The sequence below is a fragment of the Chrysoperla carnea genome, chromosome 1, assembly GCF_905475395.1.
Source record: "Chrysoperla carnea chromosome 1, inChrCarn1.1, whole genome shotgun sequence".
Classification (NCBI taxonomy): Eukaryota; Metazoa; Arthropoda; class Insecta; order Neuroptera; family Chrysopidae; genus Chrysoperla; species Chrysoperla carnea.
The window spans coordinates 127,890,437-127,909,421 of NC_058337.1; the positions used below are offsets into that span (position 1 = coordinate 127,890,437).

General features: G+C 30.8%; 5 protein-coding genes across 6 annotated transcripts; 3 read left to right on the plus strand and 2 right to left on the minus strand.

Moving 5' to 3' along the window:
• Positions 1-643: 643 nt before the first annotated feature.
• On the plus strand, positions 644-2,856 carry LOC123294761 (zinc finger protein 568-like). Its single transcript, XM_044875903.1, has 2 exons — positions 644-1,530; positions 2,835-2,856. The coding sequence occupies exons 1-2, from the start codon at positions 644-646 to the stop codon at positions 2,854-2,856; spliced, it is 909 nt and encodes a 302-aa protein (XP_044731838.1).
• Positions 2,857-7,023: 4,167 nt separating this feature from the next.
• Positions 7,024-8,591, minus strand: LOC123294769 (zinc finger protein OZF-like). Its single transcript, XM_044875913.1, has one exon. It carries the CDS (start codon positions 8,589-8,591, stop codon positions 7,410-7,412), a length of 1,182 nt encoding a protein of 393 aa, XP_044731848.1. The 3' UTR covers positions 7,024-7,409.
• Positions 8,592-10,188: 1,597 nt separating this feature from the next.
• On the plus strand, positions 10,189-11,684 carry LOC123290987 (zinc finger protein OZF-like). Its single transcript, XM_044871401.1, has one exon. The coding sequence runs from the start codon at positions 10,191-10,193 to the stop codon at positions 11,601-11,603; it is 1,413 nt and encodes a 470-aa protein (XP_044727336.1). The 5' UTR covers positions 10,189-10,190; the 3' UTR covers positions 11,604-11,684.
• Positions 11,685-12,617: 933 nt separating this feature from the next.
• On the minus strand, positions 12,618-16,865 carry LOC123294778 (uncharacterized protein K02A2.6-like). The gene is made up of 2 exons (XM_044875923.1): positions 15,998-16,865; positions 12,618-15,940 (listed from the first exon to the last, which is right to left on the minus strand). The coding sequence occupies exons 1-2, from the start codon at positions 16,863-16,865 to the stop codon at positions 12,618-12,620; spliced, it is 4,191 nt and encodes a 1,396-aa protein (XP_044731858.1).
• Positions 16,866-17,808: 943 nt separating this feature from the next.
• LOC123291019 (NAD(P)H-hydrate epimerase) lies at positions 17,809-18,725 on the plus strand. Of its 2 annotated transcripts, XM_044871440.1 has the most exons (3): positions 17,809-17,861; positions 17,927-18,441; positions 18,503-18,725. In XM_044871440.1, the coding sequence occupies exons 1-3, from the start codon at positions 17,835-17,837 to the stop codon at positions 18,723-18,725; spliced, it is 765 nt and encodes a 254-aa protein (XP_044727375.1). In that variant the 5' UTR covers positions 17,809-17,834. The 2 variants fall into 2 exon arrangements, with proteins under 2 accessions (XP_044727375.1, XP_044727377.1); XM_044871442.1 differs by lacking the exon at positions 17,809-17,861 and having other exon boundaries at positions 17,902-18,441.
• The last annotated feature ends 260 nt before the right edge of the window (positions 18,726-18,985 follow it).

The window sequence follows — 18,985 nt, forward strand, 5'->3', positions numbered from 1 at the left end:
TGATTATAATATAAATATAAATACTTATCTATGTATATATTATACCCAGCTGTCTACATTGAACTAATTGATGGTCTATGGCTCATACCGCTATGACATCACAGCAGGGCTTACTCGCGTTTTAGGTCACGTGATATACAGTTTAAAAATTACGATTTTTAATTTTAATATTTTAAAAGAAAAATGTACTTTTATGGCTCGAAATCAGAATATTTAAGTATATTTTTACATAAATTTTAACTTTTTTCAAATTTCATGATTTATTTTTGACTAACGATAATACCCTATTATGGCAAAACATTACATCTGTATAACATTCTATGTCTATAAAGTACATCATGGGAAATGTCAAATGTGTCCAGCGGTTGACATATTAACTGTCAACTAAAGTAATTTCATGCTAACTCCCATGACTTCCATAATAATAATAAATATTTTTATTTTATTATATTTTATAGATATCTAAACTAATCTAAAGTAAATTCTTAAAACTGAGAACAAGTAAATTATTAGTAATATAATTTAAAAAACAGGTTGTTATAATATTATAATTTTATTGCAGAAATCTAAACAATTTATTTGCGAGCAGTCTTTGTACGATTGTCCCTTTGTTAAGTAGGGATCTTCTACCAATATAAAACAAATGGCGAGTAATTCATTTCTTAACGTAAATACCGATTTATTTCTCAGTGAAGAACAAGAACTTATTAAAAATGATATGATTGATAAAAGTGATAAAATAGAATATGAACCAGAACATTGTATAATGGAACATGTAGCTGTTAAAGAAGAAATACTTGAAGAAACTGATGAAATAGAATATGGCTCAATTAATAAAGGACATCATACAATGGAACATGTAACTGTTAAAGAAGAAATACTTGAAGAAACTGATAAAATGGAATATGACTCAATTAAAAAAGAACCAAGTACAATGAAACACGTAGCTATTAAAGAAGAAATACTTGAAGAAACTGATTCTATGATGGAACATGGAGCAATTATTTTAAATGACCCGTTAAAATTAAATACTGAATCAATTATTAAGAATGAAACATTTGGCGAAAACGTTTTAGAATATCATAAGAGTAAGAATGAAGAAAAATCTTTGACGTGTGAAATTAGCGACAGAACATTTAACAGTAAGCAAAATTTGAATGAACATGAAAAAACGTCTACAGGCGAAAAACCTTTTTCATGTGACGTGTGTGATAAAACATTTACGCTGAAATGCAATTTAGTGACACATAAACGGAATCATACTGGAGATAAACCTTTTTCGTGTGAATTTTGTGATAAAACATTTGCTCAAAAAAGCGTTTTAATTAAACATAATCGAATTCATACCGGAGAAAAACCCTTTTCATGTGAAGTGTGCAATAAATCATTTGCTGAGAAAAGCTATTTAAATCGACATAAACGAACTCATACTGGAGAAAAACCTTTTTCATGTGAAATATGTGATACAACTTTTACGTTGAAATGCAATTTAATTAAACATAATCGAATTCATACTCATACAGGAGAAAAGCCCTTTTCATGTGAAATTTGTGATAAAAAATTTAGTGAAAGGCATTATTTAACTGAACATAAAAAAACTCATACTGGAGAAAGACGTTTTTCATGTGAAATTTGTGATAAAAATTTTTGTAACAAATATTATTTAACAGAACATAAACGAACTCATACTGGAGAAAAACCTTTTTCATGTGAACTGTGTGATGAAACATTTATACAGAAAAATCATTTAGTTACACATAAACGAATTCATATTCGAGAAGGGTGTTTAGTTTTTAGATAATTTTTATTTTTTAGTTTGCTTTGTTTCTAATTTATAATGTTATAATGTAAGAAATGTTATTAACCTTGGTAGAATCAGACAAGGTATGCTCTATGTGCAGATAGGCGTAGGGTGGGGGAATGCTCTCACTCTCGGTAATCTCTCTCACACGGTACTAAGTTACCGCCATATTGATTGTTTGTTTACATTCGAACTGTCAAGTTGATTTATTTGCATGAAGGTTATAGAACAGGAGAAAGATCGCTATGTACTAAAGCATTAACGTACCTGTCCCTAAAAATTTGTAGAATTTATAGTTCATTTTTAAGCCACCAGCCGCGCTGTCATCAAGAAGTAGTATCTGTGAAGTTGAATGTATCATTTGAAATTAGCGCACAACAGCCCGCTTTTATTGATACTACGTATTGATCGCAGCGCCTCACTTATTTTATCCATATTTCGGGGACAATATTTTCTATAGCGATCGTTCTCCTGCCTATATGCTTCATGTTTATTTGTTTAATAATTTTTTTACATATTTACCATGAAGGTTATAAAGAAGGAGAACGATCGCTACGTGTTAAAGCATTAGCGCGTCTGTCCCTGAAAATTTGTAGAATTTATAGTTCATTTTTCAGCCACCAGCCGCGCTGTCATCAAGAAGTATTATCTGCGAAGTTAGCTGTTTATGAGTACAAGTAGATGAAGTTAGTTGCATAATATACAAATTGATATATCATTTCAAATTAGCGCACAACAGCCCGCTTTTATTGATACTACGTATTGATCGCAGCGCCTCACTTATTTTATCCATATTTCGGGGACAATATTTTCTATAGCGATCGTTCTCCTTCTTATAACCTTCATGTTTATTTGTTTAATAATTTTTTTACATATTTACTGTCAACAAATATGACATAAGCAATATGGTGGTGAGTGGGTACCGAGTGAGAGAGTAAGAGAATGTCCCCATCCTACTCCTGCATTGCATAAGAGCATACCTTGTCTGATGCTACCAAGTTATTAACCAATTGTTGTTTTGTTTATTTGTCAGATATTCAAGTCACATATTATAGTTTTTATTTATGTAATAAATTATAATCTGTGATTCAAGTAATTATTTTTTATCATTAATAAAAACCTACAATTGAACTTAGTTGTTGTTCTCAATTCTTACTACCTGAGTAGACCATTTAACCCATGCTAAAATTTGACGGATGAAATGACTTACCAGGAATCATGATGAAAAGGTTCCTACATGTAAGAGTAAATTTAAACACCACACCTTCAGTTTTATACAGGTGAGAATTAAATGCGACGGGAAAAATGGGAAGTTACGGTGAAGTATATTTGTACGGCTTTCTTCCATGTGTTAAAACCTTATATACAACAAGTGAAAACAAACAATTGACTGAGTTAATTGTTGAAATACCATGCATAGTCAGTGTTGATTTCTTTATCACATTACATATACATACATGTGACACATACATAAATGATAATCAAGTATAGTACATATTATAAAATTTCCGCCTAATTGGCGCCCTCACGGGTACACAGTGATGTTTACGAAAAAATGTTTCAAACAAAAGTTGTTTAATTTTTGATAAGGAACATTTAAACTTTTGTTCTATCTCTAACGGTTTACAAGATGGGTCCTACGGACCCAAGACACCTATGATGCTCATTTACGAACTTGACCTCACTTTTTACGTCCTGAGTACGCTGTAAAAATTTCAGCTCGATATCTTTTTTCGTTTTTGAGTTATCGTGTCGACAGACGGGCGGACAACCGGAAATGGACTAATTAGGTGATTCTATGAACACCTATGACAAAATTTTTTTCCTAGCATCATTATTTTTAAGCGTTACAAACTTGGGACTAAACTTAATATACTATATATAATTCACATATATACTCAATGTCAAAAAAAATGAGAGTTAAAACATTCTAAGCGTACTCATCATATGTTTTGTTATAATAGTAACACTCAGAATGTTTTAAAACGAGCATTTTTTTTGACATTGAGTATACATGGTATAAATATGAATTGAATATTTTCACAGCAGATAATAACATGGATCATGGTTTACAACCTGATGTTTTAAAGAAATTAATGTTTAATGAGGAACAATTAAATAAAAAATATTTGTCAATAATTGAAGTAGCCATTACAAAGTTATACTTTTAGCTAGTTGATTAAGGTAGTAAAGATTGAGAACAAAAATTAAGTTCAATTATATGTTTTTATTAATGATAATGATACATAATTATAACATTATTAATTAGTAACTTAGCAACTAAAATATAAAAAATAGACCTTTTCATTTCAATTACGATTCGTCATTGTTTCGTACAGACAGTAATAAGTTGGACAAAGATACCAAGATATTTGTTATTCATTTTATCACATTACTTTTTTTTCAAACTGCCCGAAACAAAAAGTAATCACTTTTTAAAATGAAAAGGTCTATATCGATTAACTCATGAAACGGAAAGTTTTTCTCCCGTATGAATTCGATTATGTTTAATTAAAACACATTTTTGAGTGAATGACTTATCACAAATTTTACATGAATATGGTTTTTCTCCAGTATGAGTTCGTTTGTGTGTAATTAAATGGTTTTTTAGAGTAAATGATTTACCACACACTTCACATGAAAACGGTTTTTCTCCGGTGTGAATTCGTTTATGCCGAATTAAATAGCTTTTCTCAACAAATGATTTATTGCACACTTCACATGAAAAGGGCCTTTCTCCGGTATGAATTCGATTATGTTTAATTAAATCATTTTTTTGAGTGAATGATTTATCACAAAAATCACATGAAAATCGTTTCTCTCCAGTATGAATTCTTTTATGTGTCACTAAATTGCATTTCAGCGTAAATGTTTTATCACACACATCACATGAAAACGATTTTTCGGCAGTATAAGTTCGTTTAAGTATGTTTAAATTTTGCTTACGGTTAAAGGTTTTATCGCTAATTCCACGCGCCCAAGATTTTTCTTCATCTAAAACATTTTCGTCAAATATTTCATTTTTAATAATTGATTGAGTATTTAATTGTAACGGGTCATTTAAAATAATTGCTCCATGCTCCATCTTAGAATCAGTTTCTTCAAGTATTTCTTCTTTAACAGCTACGTCTTCCATTGTACTTTGTTCTTTTTTAATTGAGTCATATTCCATTTTATAAGTTTCTTCAAGTATTTCTCCTTTAATAGCAACATGTTCCATTGTACTTTGTTCTTTTTTAATTGGGTCATATTCCATTTTATCACTTTCTTCAAGTAATTCTTCTTTAATAGCTACATATTCTATACTTTCTTCAAGTATTTCTTTTTTAACAGCTACATGTTCCATTGTAAAATGTTCTTTTTTAATTGGCTAATATTCTTTTTTATCACTTTTATCAAATATATGATTTTTAATAAGTTCTTGTGCTTCAATGAGGTATTAATTAGTATTTACTATTTACTTTATGGAATGAATTACTCGCCATTTGTTTTATATTAGTAATAATAGAAAATCCTTTGAAGATATACTAGCTAGATATGGCAAACTAATGGAATAGAGTGAGAATCTCCTCTCATAGAAGATTGAGAAGAATAATAAATGTGAGAGCATAATTATTAATGTGCAAATATAATAATATATTATCCTGGCGCGTATTTACAACATAATAATTGCCATTTAATAAATTATTATATTATTAAATTATTTATTAATGAAACTTTACTAACATGTGATAACTATGTCTACTTTAAAACATTTCTTGCAAATTAAACAATATCTTATCATTTTTCAGAACTTTAACACAGAATTAATTAAACAAACAGTAAACATTGATTACCATTCTATGTTATTGTGTTTCTCTGTCAGCTATTTGAATATTATATTGTTGTCTTTGTTAATCTTTTCTGTGAAGCAAAAATATACATACTTGATATACGTTGGGCCCAGTGTTCCCAACTCTCAAAATTTTTTCTCTCTAGAGCTCCAACCAAAAACCCCTAAACGATTATAAATGATTAAATGTAGAGTTTAATGTTTTAAATTTAATATTTTTTATCGTAATTTATTATAAACAGGATCAGGAGGTTAAAAATAACGTTTTTTCTGTTTGAATTCAAAGTTAAACATTTAAGTGGTCATTCAACTAACTGCGAACATCCTAGTCCTTTCTATAAATTACAAAAATATAATAGAATAACTTTACCTTTCAAGTCTGAATCTGTTTCCCAAGCTTTAGAGTATTTTTGTATATATTTTTTCTTATCTGTAGTTTTAGAAATTTTAATAAACAATAAATGACATTCCGCATAGATATGAAGTTTTCTAAGTCTAATGAAGTTTTATCCCGAAAGCTGGTAGATATTTTTGGGTAGGGTGTTTGAGGCATTCTGAAAATTCGTCAGATATTTCTCCCGTAATATCCTAATACAAAAATGCAGACCTGGCTGGAGGATAGTGCTTATCTTTAGAGCTCCTATTTGTTGTGTGCGTAGTCATGGTAGGGACAATAAAATGGACGCCAGCGCTTCCTGTGGAATATTTTGGAGGAAAGGGGGCTAGTATGATTTTGTTTCTATGTATGCTTAGATCTTAGATCTAATAGATAGAAATGGTTCAAGAGAGAAGTTTTTATGCATAATATTGTAGAGAAACATTGATAAATTTAGAGGTTAAACGAAATTGTGAACAAAAGGAGGGTAAGTGCCGGTATATATCTCTGATTCGGATTGTCCATATTGAAAAAATCCAGAAAATTTCTTTAGTCGGTTGATGAATACAGATATTGATAAACAAAATCATGATTTTTGACAAAATGACGGCTTCCAAAAAAATATTAAAAATTTCCAAATTCAAAGTAGTCCAAAATATTGAAATAAATATCAGAAATCGTATTCCTTCGAATAATACCTGGGGAAAATATCTAAGAAGATAATGTAAAAATTCGAAATCGATTGGTCAAATGTTTCGGAGAATGTTTCAAAAGACGTTTACACTGATTGTCAGTTAAAATTTTTTTTGACGCGTTTATCTTCGTGAATATTTATCGAATCAACTAGAAAATCTCAGAGAATATACTTGAATATATGTCAATTCCGAAAATGCCAAAAAAATCTTTGTAAATCTTGTGGTGTACTAGGGTAGAAAGGATTGAAAACAAAAACTAATTTTAATTGTAGGTTTTTATTAATCACCAAAAATAATTACATGAATATTTGACAAATAAAAAAGCAACAATGGTTAGTAATATTTCATAGATTATTATAACCATGGAGGTTAGAGAGAAGGAGAACGATCGCTACGCGCTAAAACATTAGCGCGCCTGTCTCTGAAAATTCGTCGGTAAGTAGTATCTGCGAAGTTAGTTGTTTATGAGTATAATTAGGTGAAGATAGTTGCATAATGTACAAATTTAACAACAGCCCGCTTTTATTGAGACAACTTAGCGATCGCAGCGCCTCACTTATTTTGTCCGTATTTCTGGGAGACTATTTCCTACAGCGATCGTTCTCCTTCTCTCTAACCTCCATGATTATAACATTATTAACTAGTAACTAAGCAACTAAAATATAAAAATTATCGATTAACTTAAATTTCACATGAAACGGAAAGTTATTCTCCGGCATGAATTCGATTATGTTTAATTAAAACACATTTTTGAGCAAATGATTTATCACAAATCTTACATGAATATGGTTTTTCTCCAGTATGAGTTCGTTTATGTGTAACTAAATGGCTATTTATAGTAAATGATTTATCACACACTTGACATGAAAAACGTTTTTCTCCAGTATGAGTTCGTTTATGTTCAGTTAAATAATGTCTGTCACTAAATTTTTTATCACAAATTTCACAAGAAAAAGGCTTTTCTCCCGTATGAATTCGATTATGTTTAATTAAAGCACATTTTTCAGTAAATGTTTTATCACACATTTCACATGAAAAAGGCTTTTCTCCAGTATGAATTCGTTTATGCCGTATTAAATAGCTTTTTTCAGCAAATGATTTATTGCACACTTCACATGAAAAAGGTCGTTCTCCAGTATGAATTCGATTATGTTTAATTAAAACGCTTTTTTGAGTGAATGATTTATCACAAAAATCACATGAAAATGGTTTATCTCCAGAATGAGTTCTTTTATGTGTAACTAAGTTGCATTTCAGCGTAAATGTTTTATCACACTCGTCACATGAAAATGATTTTTCGCAAGTAGAAGTTCGTTTATGAATCTTTAAATTTTGCTTACTGTTAAATGTTTTGTCACTAATTTCACGCGCCAAAGATTTTTCTTCATTCTTACTCTTATGATATTCTAAAACATTTTCCTCAAATATTTCATCTTTAATAATTAATTGAGTATTTAATTGTAACGGGTCATTTAAAATAATTGCTCCATTCTCCATCTTAGAATCAGTTTCTTCAATAATTTCTTTTTTAATAGCTACGTGTTCTTTTGTACATGGTTCTTGTTTAATAGAGCCATATTCTAGTTTATCAGTTTCTTCAAGTATTTCTTCTTTAATAGCAACATGTTCCATCGCATAAAGTTCTTTATTCATTGAGTCATATTCCATTTCATCACTCTCTTCAAGTATTTCTTTTTTAACAGTTACATGTTCCATTGTATAATGTTCTTTATTAATTGGGTCATATTCCATTTTATCATCCCTTTCTTCAAGTAATTCTTCTTTAATACCTACATGTTCCATTTCACAATGTTCTTTATTAATTGGGTCATATTCTATTATGTCACTTTCTTCAAGTATTTCTTTTTTAACAGCTACATGTTCCATTGTAAAATGTTCTTTTTTAATTGGCTAATATTCTTTTTTATCACTTGTATCAAATATATGATTTTTAATAAATTCTTGTTCTTCAATGAGGAATAAATTAGTATTTACTAATTACTTTTTAACCTCTATGGTAGAAATAGAAAATCCTTTGAAGATATACTAGTTGGATTTGGCAGACTAACGGAACAAAGAGAGAATCACCTCTCAAAGATGATTAAGAATGATAATAAATGCGAGAGCATGATTATTAATGCGCATGTCTTAATATATAATATAATATCCTGGCGCGTATTTACAACATAATAATTACCATTTAATAAATATTATTTTACTAATCTGTAATACATGTCTAATTTAAAATATTCTTTGCAAATAAAACAATATCTAATCATTTTTCAGAACTTTAACACAGAATTAATATTGAAGCAGCTGAATATTATATTGTTGTCATTGTTAATGTTCTCTGTGAAGTAAAAATGTACATACTTGGTATACGTTGGGTCTATCTAATAATAGATGATCTAAGGGGACAGCACGGCGGCCACAACCATAGAATATTATTATACATCTCTATCACTGCCTCTATTTTTAATAACAGCATATGTCAATAGGCCTTTTAATCGATTTGCTTTTGTTTCAGACAGGTGTCAAAAACTATTCAAACTAAGAAAATCTAATAATATAATTTATCTTTATCAAACAGTGCTTTTGACTAGGATAGAAGATATGTACGGAAGCCTGAACAGTTCATGATCAATTTATGAAAAAGTGTCGCTACACTAGCTTATTTTTTAAATGTGTACTACCCACAAGTATAAAACCAACTTTCAAAAAAAGCACTTGTGACTTGCGGTTATGGAAACAAACCTTTTTGAAAATGTCAGTCGGTGATAACTATTCTTTAATGATAATATGATAATGTTTATAATTTGTATTATGTAGTTAGTTAAAACTGTTTATTAGTATTATTTAAAAAATATAATGCTTCAATTAGCCTTTTTCTTCAGAAGATTAAAAAAAGATCTGCTAGATGGCAGGAAATCAAAATATTTCTATCTCCCTAGTTCTGCCATCTAGCGAATCTTTTTTTAATCTTCTTAGGGAAAAGGCTAATTAAAGCATTATATTTTTTAAATAATACTAATAAACATTTTTAACTAACTACATTTTTAACTAACTACATTTATAATACAAATTATAAACATTATCTTACTATCATTAAATCCGGATATACAATTATTAATAATTCCAGACAGTTTCGGTAGTGGCTAATTAAAGAATAGTTATCACCGACTGACATTTTCAAATAGGTTAGCGCCACTTTTTCATAAATTGATCATGAGCCACCCAGGCTTCCGTAGATATGTGATATGTCTTTATTTTATTTATTGCCAACCACAAACCATGATTAACGTCTGTGCATTCATAACCATAGAATATATAATGATTCATAACAAACATATCCTGTATCTGCTTCAAAAAGATAAACATTTATTACGAATTGTGAGCAAAACATCAAACAAAATGGAAAATTCTATTAATGAAATAAATAATCATTTGATTATCAACGAAGAAAAAAAATTAAATCCAACTGAAATTATGATAAAAGAAGAAACATTTGAAGAAAATGAAATAATGGAACCTGAACAACAATTACATCCTAAATGCGAAATCAAGGAAGATAAATATGATTTAGAATGTCGAAATGACGATGGAAACAAACTTTTTTCATGCAGTGACTGTGATGAAACATTTCAAATTGAAACAAGTCTAATTTTACATCGACGAATTCACACCGGAGGAAGGCCTTTTTCATGTGAAGATTGTGATAAAACATTCATTCAGAAAAGTAAATTAATTGAACATTTACGAATTCACACTGGAGAAAAACCGTTTATATGTGAAATTTGTGATAAAACATTTAGTAAGAATGGTTCTTTAACTCGACATAAACTACTAATTCACAACGGAGTAAAATCGTTTTCATGTGACGAGTGTAATAAGAAATTTGGATTGAAGACATCTTTAATTGAACACAAACGAACTCACACTGGAGAAAAACCATTTTCGTGTGAAGATTGTGGTAAGTCATTTACACTGAAAATCAATTTAAATACACATAAAATAACTCACACCGGAGAAAAACGTTTTTCATGTGAACATTGTGATAAAAATTTTACTACGAAAGGCCATTTAACTGAACATTTACGAATTCACACTGGAGAAAAACCTTTTTCGTGTGAAGATTGTGATAAATCATTTATTCGGGCAAATCAGTTAACTCAACATAAATTAACTCACACTGGAGAAAAACCATTTTCATGTGAACATTGTGATAAAAATTATACCAAGAAAAGCCATTTAATTGAACACTTACGAATTCACACAGGAGAAAAACCATTTTCGTGTGGAAGTTGTGATAAATCATTTACTACGGCAAGTCAGTTAAAACAACATAAACGTATTCACACTGGAGAAAAACCATTTTCATGTGAAGTGTGTGATAAAAGTTTTACTCAGAAAGGTCAATTAATTCAACACGAACGAAGTCACACTGGAGAAAAACCTTTTTCGTGTGAGTATTGTGATAAAGCATATAGTATGGCGAGCCATTTAAAACGACACAAACTGGGAAGTCACGCTGTGGAAATGCTTTATTCATGTGAAGATTGTGATAAAACTTTTATTAAGAAAAGCCAGTTAATTGAACATTTACGAATTCACACGAAAATTAATAAAAACAATTATGTAATGGAACATGTAGGCGTTAAAGAAGAAATACTTGAAGAATCTAATAAAATGGAATATGACCCAGTTAAAGAAAAACATAGTACAATGGAACACGTAGCTATTAAAGAAGAAATACTTGAAGAAAATGATAAAATAGAATATGATCTAATTAATAAAGAAGATAATACAATGGAACTTGTAGCTATTAAAGAAGAAATACGTGAAGCAATTGATAATACGATGGAGCATCGAGGACTTATTTTAAATGACCCGTTACAATAGAGTTCTCTACTATGTTTGAAAAAATTCTTCAAAATGTTGATTTTCGTAATAAAAAGCAACAAAAAAATATATTTGGGCAAAATCAACACGCTTTCTTGCCATAAAATTAAATTAAATTTTAAATCTTTCTCGCAAAAACACTGCCAACCATTTTGGTGACGTAATATTGGTAAAAACAACAGTTGTGTATGTAATTATTATACGTATAAATAAAGTTGATGGTAAAAAAACCTATGAAAGCCTTCAATAAATTAGTAATTAATGCATATTACTTTTGCCTATATGATGTCACATCATGTCGGCTCATGTTTTAGATCACGTGATATATGGATTAAAAATTACGACTTTTAATTTTATATAATAAAATAATAATGTACTTTTATTACTTTAAATCAGAATATTTAAGTATATTTCTACATAAATTTCGAAAAAAAGTCAATGTTTTTAATTGTCAGGCCAAAATTGCCCTGGCGCTTGTACATCCTTAAAGAATCATGTAAAAAAATTAAAATGTACATAATTATTAAAAAATTAAATAAAATAATAAATAAAAATACGATTGTAAAGTTTATTCTTAGTTTTTTTTTCCCATTTTATAGCAAGATTAGGATTCACGTCCAAAAAAATTATTTATTACTTAAACGTTGAGACTTTAAATGCAGGCGCGGATTTAGGCTTATGCCCTTGACGCCCTGGGCTATGTTGCAAGTCAAGATTATTATTATGAGAAGATCGTTACGTTAATTTAGGAAGAGGAAGATTGTTGTGTATTTGAGAATGATGCAATATTGATAACATAATTAAATTGATATTTATTATATTAATTATTACAGTTTTGAATATAAATTAGCACGCGTTCATATTTTGACAGATTCTTGATAATGTGCGTAATCGAATAATAATAAAGTTGGCTGCAGATTGAAGTGCACACCAAACACAGACATTGATATGATAATATGATAGACTTATAATTAATTATAGACATAACAGTCTCCCACACTTATTTAAAGCAATCTACAAATCCATTCTTTTTAAGGGTTTTCTTGGTCTTGTAGACCGACGGACAGGTTCCATGGGAACGTTGGTTGTTGCTGGTTCAGCTGGTACTGGAATTTCCAAGCTTGGCGGTGTTGTAGTCAAACACGGTAAATTGTTTTGAGTTGGTAGTTGAAATGTGACAACTCGTTTTGGTTTAGGTTTTGCTGAAGCTGCGCATGCCTCTTGTGGCTTTGTTTCGGTTAAATTGAATTTGGTTTGTGGACCCACTTCGGTACTACAAAGTTGATCATAGTGTCGTTTCAGTTCGTATCCATCATCTAAACGAACTAAATAGTGAAGGCGACCTAGCCTTTGTATAATTGTGCCAAATTTCCAATTAACATTGCCATAATAATTACGTGATTGGACACGTTCACCCACGCGGTAAAATTTTTCAAAATTTGGTAGAATTGAGGGTATGTTGGGTGATGGTTTGATTAAATCAAGTTTTGTTCTCAATGGTCTTCCCATGTGTAATTCAGAGGGTGTTTTCTTGTTTTCTAATGGTGTATTGCGATACCGGAATAAAAATTGCTGCAATTTTTCATTTATGTTTCCAGGATCTTCCATCATCATACACTTGATTTTATTTTTGAAAGTTTGAACTTGTCTTTCGGCCGCGCCGTTGGTTCGAGGATAATTTGGTGCAGAGTTAAATAATTTTATTCCATTTCGGTTGCAAAATGATGTGAATTCTTCTGATTTAAAAATACTTGCATTATCAGTTACCATATGATAAGGTAACCCCTGCCGGCTAAATATTTCTGCTAGATCGGCGATTGTTGATTTTGATGTTGGTGCATTTTGTTGAATTTGTATTTCAACCCATTTTGTTTTCGCGTCTACTACGATTAAAAAATAACGATTGTGAAAAGGACCAGCGTAGTCGACATGGATTCGTTGCCATGGCTCCTTGGGTACTTCCCAGTGATGTAAGGGTGCTTTATTCGGCATTTTCTTAACTAAAGCACATGGAATGCAAGATTTTACTAGAGATTCTATATCCCGATCGATGTTTGGCCAATAACAAACTGATCTCGCGATAGCTTTCATCTTGACAATTCCTACATGAGTTGCATGTAATTCTTTTAATATTTCTGGTTGAAGCTTAGAGGGGATGTAGACACGTTGTCCTCTCATGACCAGACCTTTGTGTAATGATAGTTCTGGATCACGAATTTTACCATTCTGCAAGCGCTCTTTAATTTTCAAGAGTTCACTGTCTTTATTTATTTCTTGGCGAATAGTTTCAGCGGTAATCGCTTTTGATGTGCTGAGTTGATGTATCGTTAGGTCGAAAACTTTACTTATTTCATCGATACGAAGTACGTCAGTGCAAGGAAGCGGTGCTCGAGAGAAATAATCTGCATTTTGATGGCTACTGGCCGGACGATGCTTAATAGAATATTCGAATCCTCTTAGAAATAGAGCGTAACGTAGTAGTCTAAGTGCTGTAAGTTGAGGCAACTGTTTGTTTGGTTCGAGAATCATTTTTAGAGGATTATTATCTACGACAAGTGTGAAATGGCGTCCATAGATATATTGAAAGAAATGTTTGCAAGCCCAAAATACAGCAGTAGCTTCCCTATCTAATTGGCTATAATTCTTTTCGGCTACTGTTAAGGATCGAGAGGCGTAAGCAATTGGACGTATTTCATTGTCTATTTCATGAGAAAGAATTCCCGAAAGTCCCACCGGGCTGGCGTCTGTTTCTAATATCAGGGGGTAATTTGGATTGTACGGTGTTAATACACGCTCACTTGCCAACTCCGTTTTAATTTTTTCGAATGCATCATTACATTCTCGTGACCACTGATATTTCGTATCGTGGCGTAGTAATTGGTTGAGGGGGTAGAAAAGTGTTGATGCATTTGGGATAAAGCGTTGATAATACATCGCTAAACCCAGGAAGAAACGTAGTTCTTCGACATTTGTGGGAATCGGTGCTTTTTGAACGGCAAGTATCTTGTCTTTTGTTTTGAGCAGTCCTTTTGTACTAATGACATGTCCGAGATATTTAATTTCCCTAACGAAAAATTTACATTTATTGTAATTTAATTGAATATTAAAATCTTGAAGACGTTTTAAGCATTTCTCAACCCGTTGTTTGCAGATAGAGAGTGTTTCGCCTTGAATAAGAATATCATCAAAGTATGCTAAGGTACCTTCTAGGTTTGAGAGAATCGGGTCTAAAATTTTGTGGAATTCCGCGGGTGCTGTTTTCAGTCCGTAAAACATGCGTTTAGCAAGATATGTACCTTTATGAGTTGAGATAGCCGCAATATGTGAACTTTCTTTATCTAGTTCTACATGTAAGTATGCTTTGTGTATATCTAGTACACAAAAATAGTTTCCACCACGTAATTTGTTAAATAAATCTTCTACCCTGGGAATCGGATACCGGTTATCTAAAAGGAGGGGGTTAATACTGATTTTATAATCAGCACATATGCGCACACCCTGATTGCCTGGTTTTGGTACTACTACTAATGGTGAACCCCATTGGCAATAATTTGATTTTTCAATTATACCTTGCTTTTCGAGGGAATCAAGTTCATCGTTCACTTGATCTATTAAAGCGTAAGGAATAGGCCTTGGTTTTATATAAATTGGTTTTGCATTTTCTTGTATCTTTAATGAGCATACAACATTCGGGATACGACCTATACGTGCTTCAAACACATTTGAATATCGAGAGAGAATATCTTTTGAAAAGGTTTCTGGCGTATCTATAGCTAGAACACGTGGTATAATATTTCTTACGTTACGATTATTTTCAATTTTGTTTAGATTTATAATTCCGAGCCTTCTAATCCATACTCTTCCAAGTATGGGTGAATAATCTCTTTCTACCACATATAATTCTTCTAGTGATTTTTTATTATTATAGGAAACTGGGACGATAGCCACGCCTTGTGGAGAAAATAGCTCCTTAGTGTAAGATCTGAATTTAATATTTGTGGGTTTGAGCTTAACGTCGAGGGATAGTGAGTCGAAGTCCTTCCGCGATATAATTGTGACAGGGCTACCGGAATCTAATTCAAAAGAAAAACTTTGTTTATTATGACCTATACCAACAGATACTATAATTTTCTGGTCAAGATTCGCTGAATTGATATCGAGTATTATTTGAGTTTTTGAGGGTATAATATTGAGTGAGTTAATAGCATATTCATCTTCAGGATTATGTTCGACAATATTAACGGTTGATGTAGATGAATTGAAGGATTGGTTAAGTTGTTTGTTACCTAACGCTGTAGACATGCAAACTTTTACTAAATGGCCAGGTTTCTTACAACCTGTGCAGAATAATTTATTTTTAATTTTACAATCGCGTGTTTTGTGATTTTTATTGCCGCATGATAGACACGTGTGTTTAAGTCCTAATCGTTCAATTTGTGAAGATCTGTCTATAATTTGAGGACGTTGTCGCGATTTTGAACGATTTCGCTGTTGTTTATTATTATAAAATTCTGCTTTGTTAGATCTTCGAGTATTGCCGATACGATTGATAGGTATAGCGGGTTTCTGGTAATCTTCTTTGTTTTGTCTTTTTGCTGCTTCAATGGCTAAAGCAATTTCTAGAGTTTTATCGAAACTAATGGTTTCATCTTGTTGCAATATTTTTTCACGAATATCTACATCTTTTAGTCCGCGAATAAATTGTGCTTGTAATATAGAAGGGATGGGCTGTTTACAGTTGTCGATTGGACAAACCCATTTACACGTATGGAGAAGTAGTTTAAGGGCTGCTACGTAGCTTGCAATTGATTCGTCTGAGTGTTGTATTCTCGATAAAAATTTATGACGTTCAGTATGAACATTTGAGGGGGGGCTTAATTGTTTTTCTAAAAGTTCAATTAGCTCCGTGTATGTTTTGTCGCTAGGTTTACTTGGAGATGTTAAACTTGAAATAAGTTGATAATATTTACTTCCTAGACAATTAATAAGAATTTGCACTTTAGCTTTTGCAACCTCGGCACTCGTACCTGAAATTTGACGTAAAGTAAAAAAATTTTCTAACCTTTCCCGATATGATGCGAATGTTTCAGCTTCTTCGTTGAATGCTTCGAATGTTATTGAATGTGTTAATAATGTATCCGTTAAATTTCTTGTTGATGTTTGTGTGTTACTACGGCTTACTGATATTTGATTCATGATAGTTGTTAGCGCTTCACCTTGAGTTTTGAGGGCAAGCAAAATTGCTTGTGTTTCCGCATTCATGGTTATGTTATGTAAAAATTTGTTTCTTCTTTTAAATATATATATTTTCGTTATTTAATCCTCGTCGCCAATTTTGTTGTGTATTTGAGAATGATGCAATATTGATAACATAATTAAATTGATATTTATTATATTAATTATTACAGTTTTGAATATAAATTAGCACGCGTTCATATTTTGACAGATTCTTGATAATGTGCGTAATCGAATAATAATAAAGTTGGCTGCAGATTGAAGTGCACACCAAACACAGACATTGATATGATAATATGATAGACTTATAATTAATTATAGACATAACAAAGATTTAAAAAAATAGGAAGGAAAAACCAATTTTTATGAGAAGGGTACCACATTGGTTTACGAAGACTAAAAAACTGAGGGAAATAATAAATTTTCTTGAGAAGGGAGCTATGTTGATTTACGAAGACTAAAAAAAACTAGTGAAAGAAACAATTGACTGAGTTAGTTGTTGAAATATCCTGTATAGAAAGTGTCGAATGTCAGTGATTGCATTATTTTTCGTTTTTCGAGAATCTTTTACAAGACCATTGCTTTTTTCGATATTTAAGCGCTTTGTGCTTTTTATTAACGCTTATATCTCGAAAATGGTGAGTTAAAGTGAAAAATGACAAGACACAAAAAGGTCTTAGAATAGTCCAAATATAAATTTTAATAGTTTTTAAATCAAATATTTGATCACAATCATGCGATAACAACAAAATTTTTGCCTAAAAATGCGAATATTTTTTTTATCCTTCTCATGAAAAGGTTTTTCTCCAGTAACATGCTATGAAAACATTCACGATTTCGCGGGGAAAAACAATCAAACACTTAAATAAGAGAAAATAGTTTTGTAGAGACATCTCTGGAATTAACTTCAAACTAAATCTTTGTTTTGAAAAAGTGATTAAAACCTTAACCTATTATTAATTGCAATAATATTTGAATTTAAAATAATAGAAATAAATGTTTATAATTAATCGGAATCCAATAGTTGAGTATTAATTATATTTCTTAAGACATTAAAGTTCAATTAATTTTTATTATATCACTTTTAGAAAAAAATTATTTTCTTCCCGAAAGTTTTACATAGAATTTCTAGAAATATGGTGAAATATTTAGGACAAGAAGAAGCAATAAATATCGATTTAGAATTATTTAATGAGTACAAGTATAGTGTTGATCAATTAATGGAATTAGCGGGCCTTAGTTGTGCAACCGCTATTGCTAAATGCTATCCACTCTCAACTCTTTCTGGAAAGAAAATTCTAGTATGTTGTGGACCGGGTAATAATGGAGGTGATGGTTTAGTATGTGCGCGTCATTTAAAATTATTTGGATATGATCCACAAATATATTATCCAAAAAGAACACAAAAACCTTTGTATGAAAATTTAACGCATCAATGTTCAAATATGAACATTGATATAGTAGAATGTCCGAAAATAGAAAATTTACAAGAAATTGGCTTATTTGTGGATGCATTGTTTGGATTTAGTTTTAAACCACCTGTACGTGAAGATTTTGTCCCAATTTTAAATATTTTACAAACATCCAAAATACCTATTGCCAGGTAGTTATCATTAACTCTTCATAGATGGCACTAGTTGTTAAAAATTTTTTGTTTTGTTTAGTGTGGATATTCCTAGCGGATGGAATGTTGAATCTGGTGCTCCGGAGAATGGTGGAATTCAACCAGATTTATTAATATCATTAACTGCACCAAAATTATGTGCAAAATCATTTAAAGGCAAACATTATTTAGGTGGACGATTTGTTCCACCAGGCTTAGAGAAAAAATATCAATTGTCGTTGCCAGCGTATCCTGGAACAGAATGTGTTGTTAAATTGGATTAAAATTATTGTTATTATTGTTAACTTTTATAAAATAAATAAATTTTTAAAGCATTCCAATTCTTTATTTTATTAAAATAATAGGCCTTGTATCCTAAAATTTTTTGTATTGCCTCAATAAACATTCGTTTCGAGCCCAAACATGGTGTGAAATCTGTTTTTGAAACTTCGAAGGATTTAAATGTACAAATAGAAAGAAAGGAAAATAGCAGATTGTGGCGTCATAACTTGCGAATGTCTTAGAGATTACATATCAAAAGTTG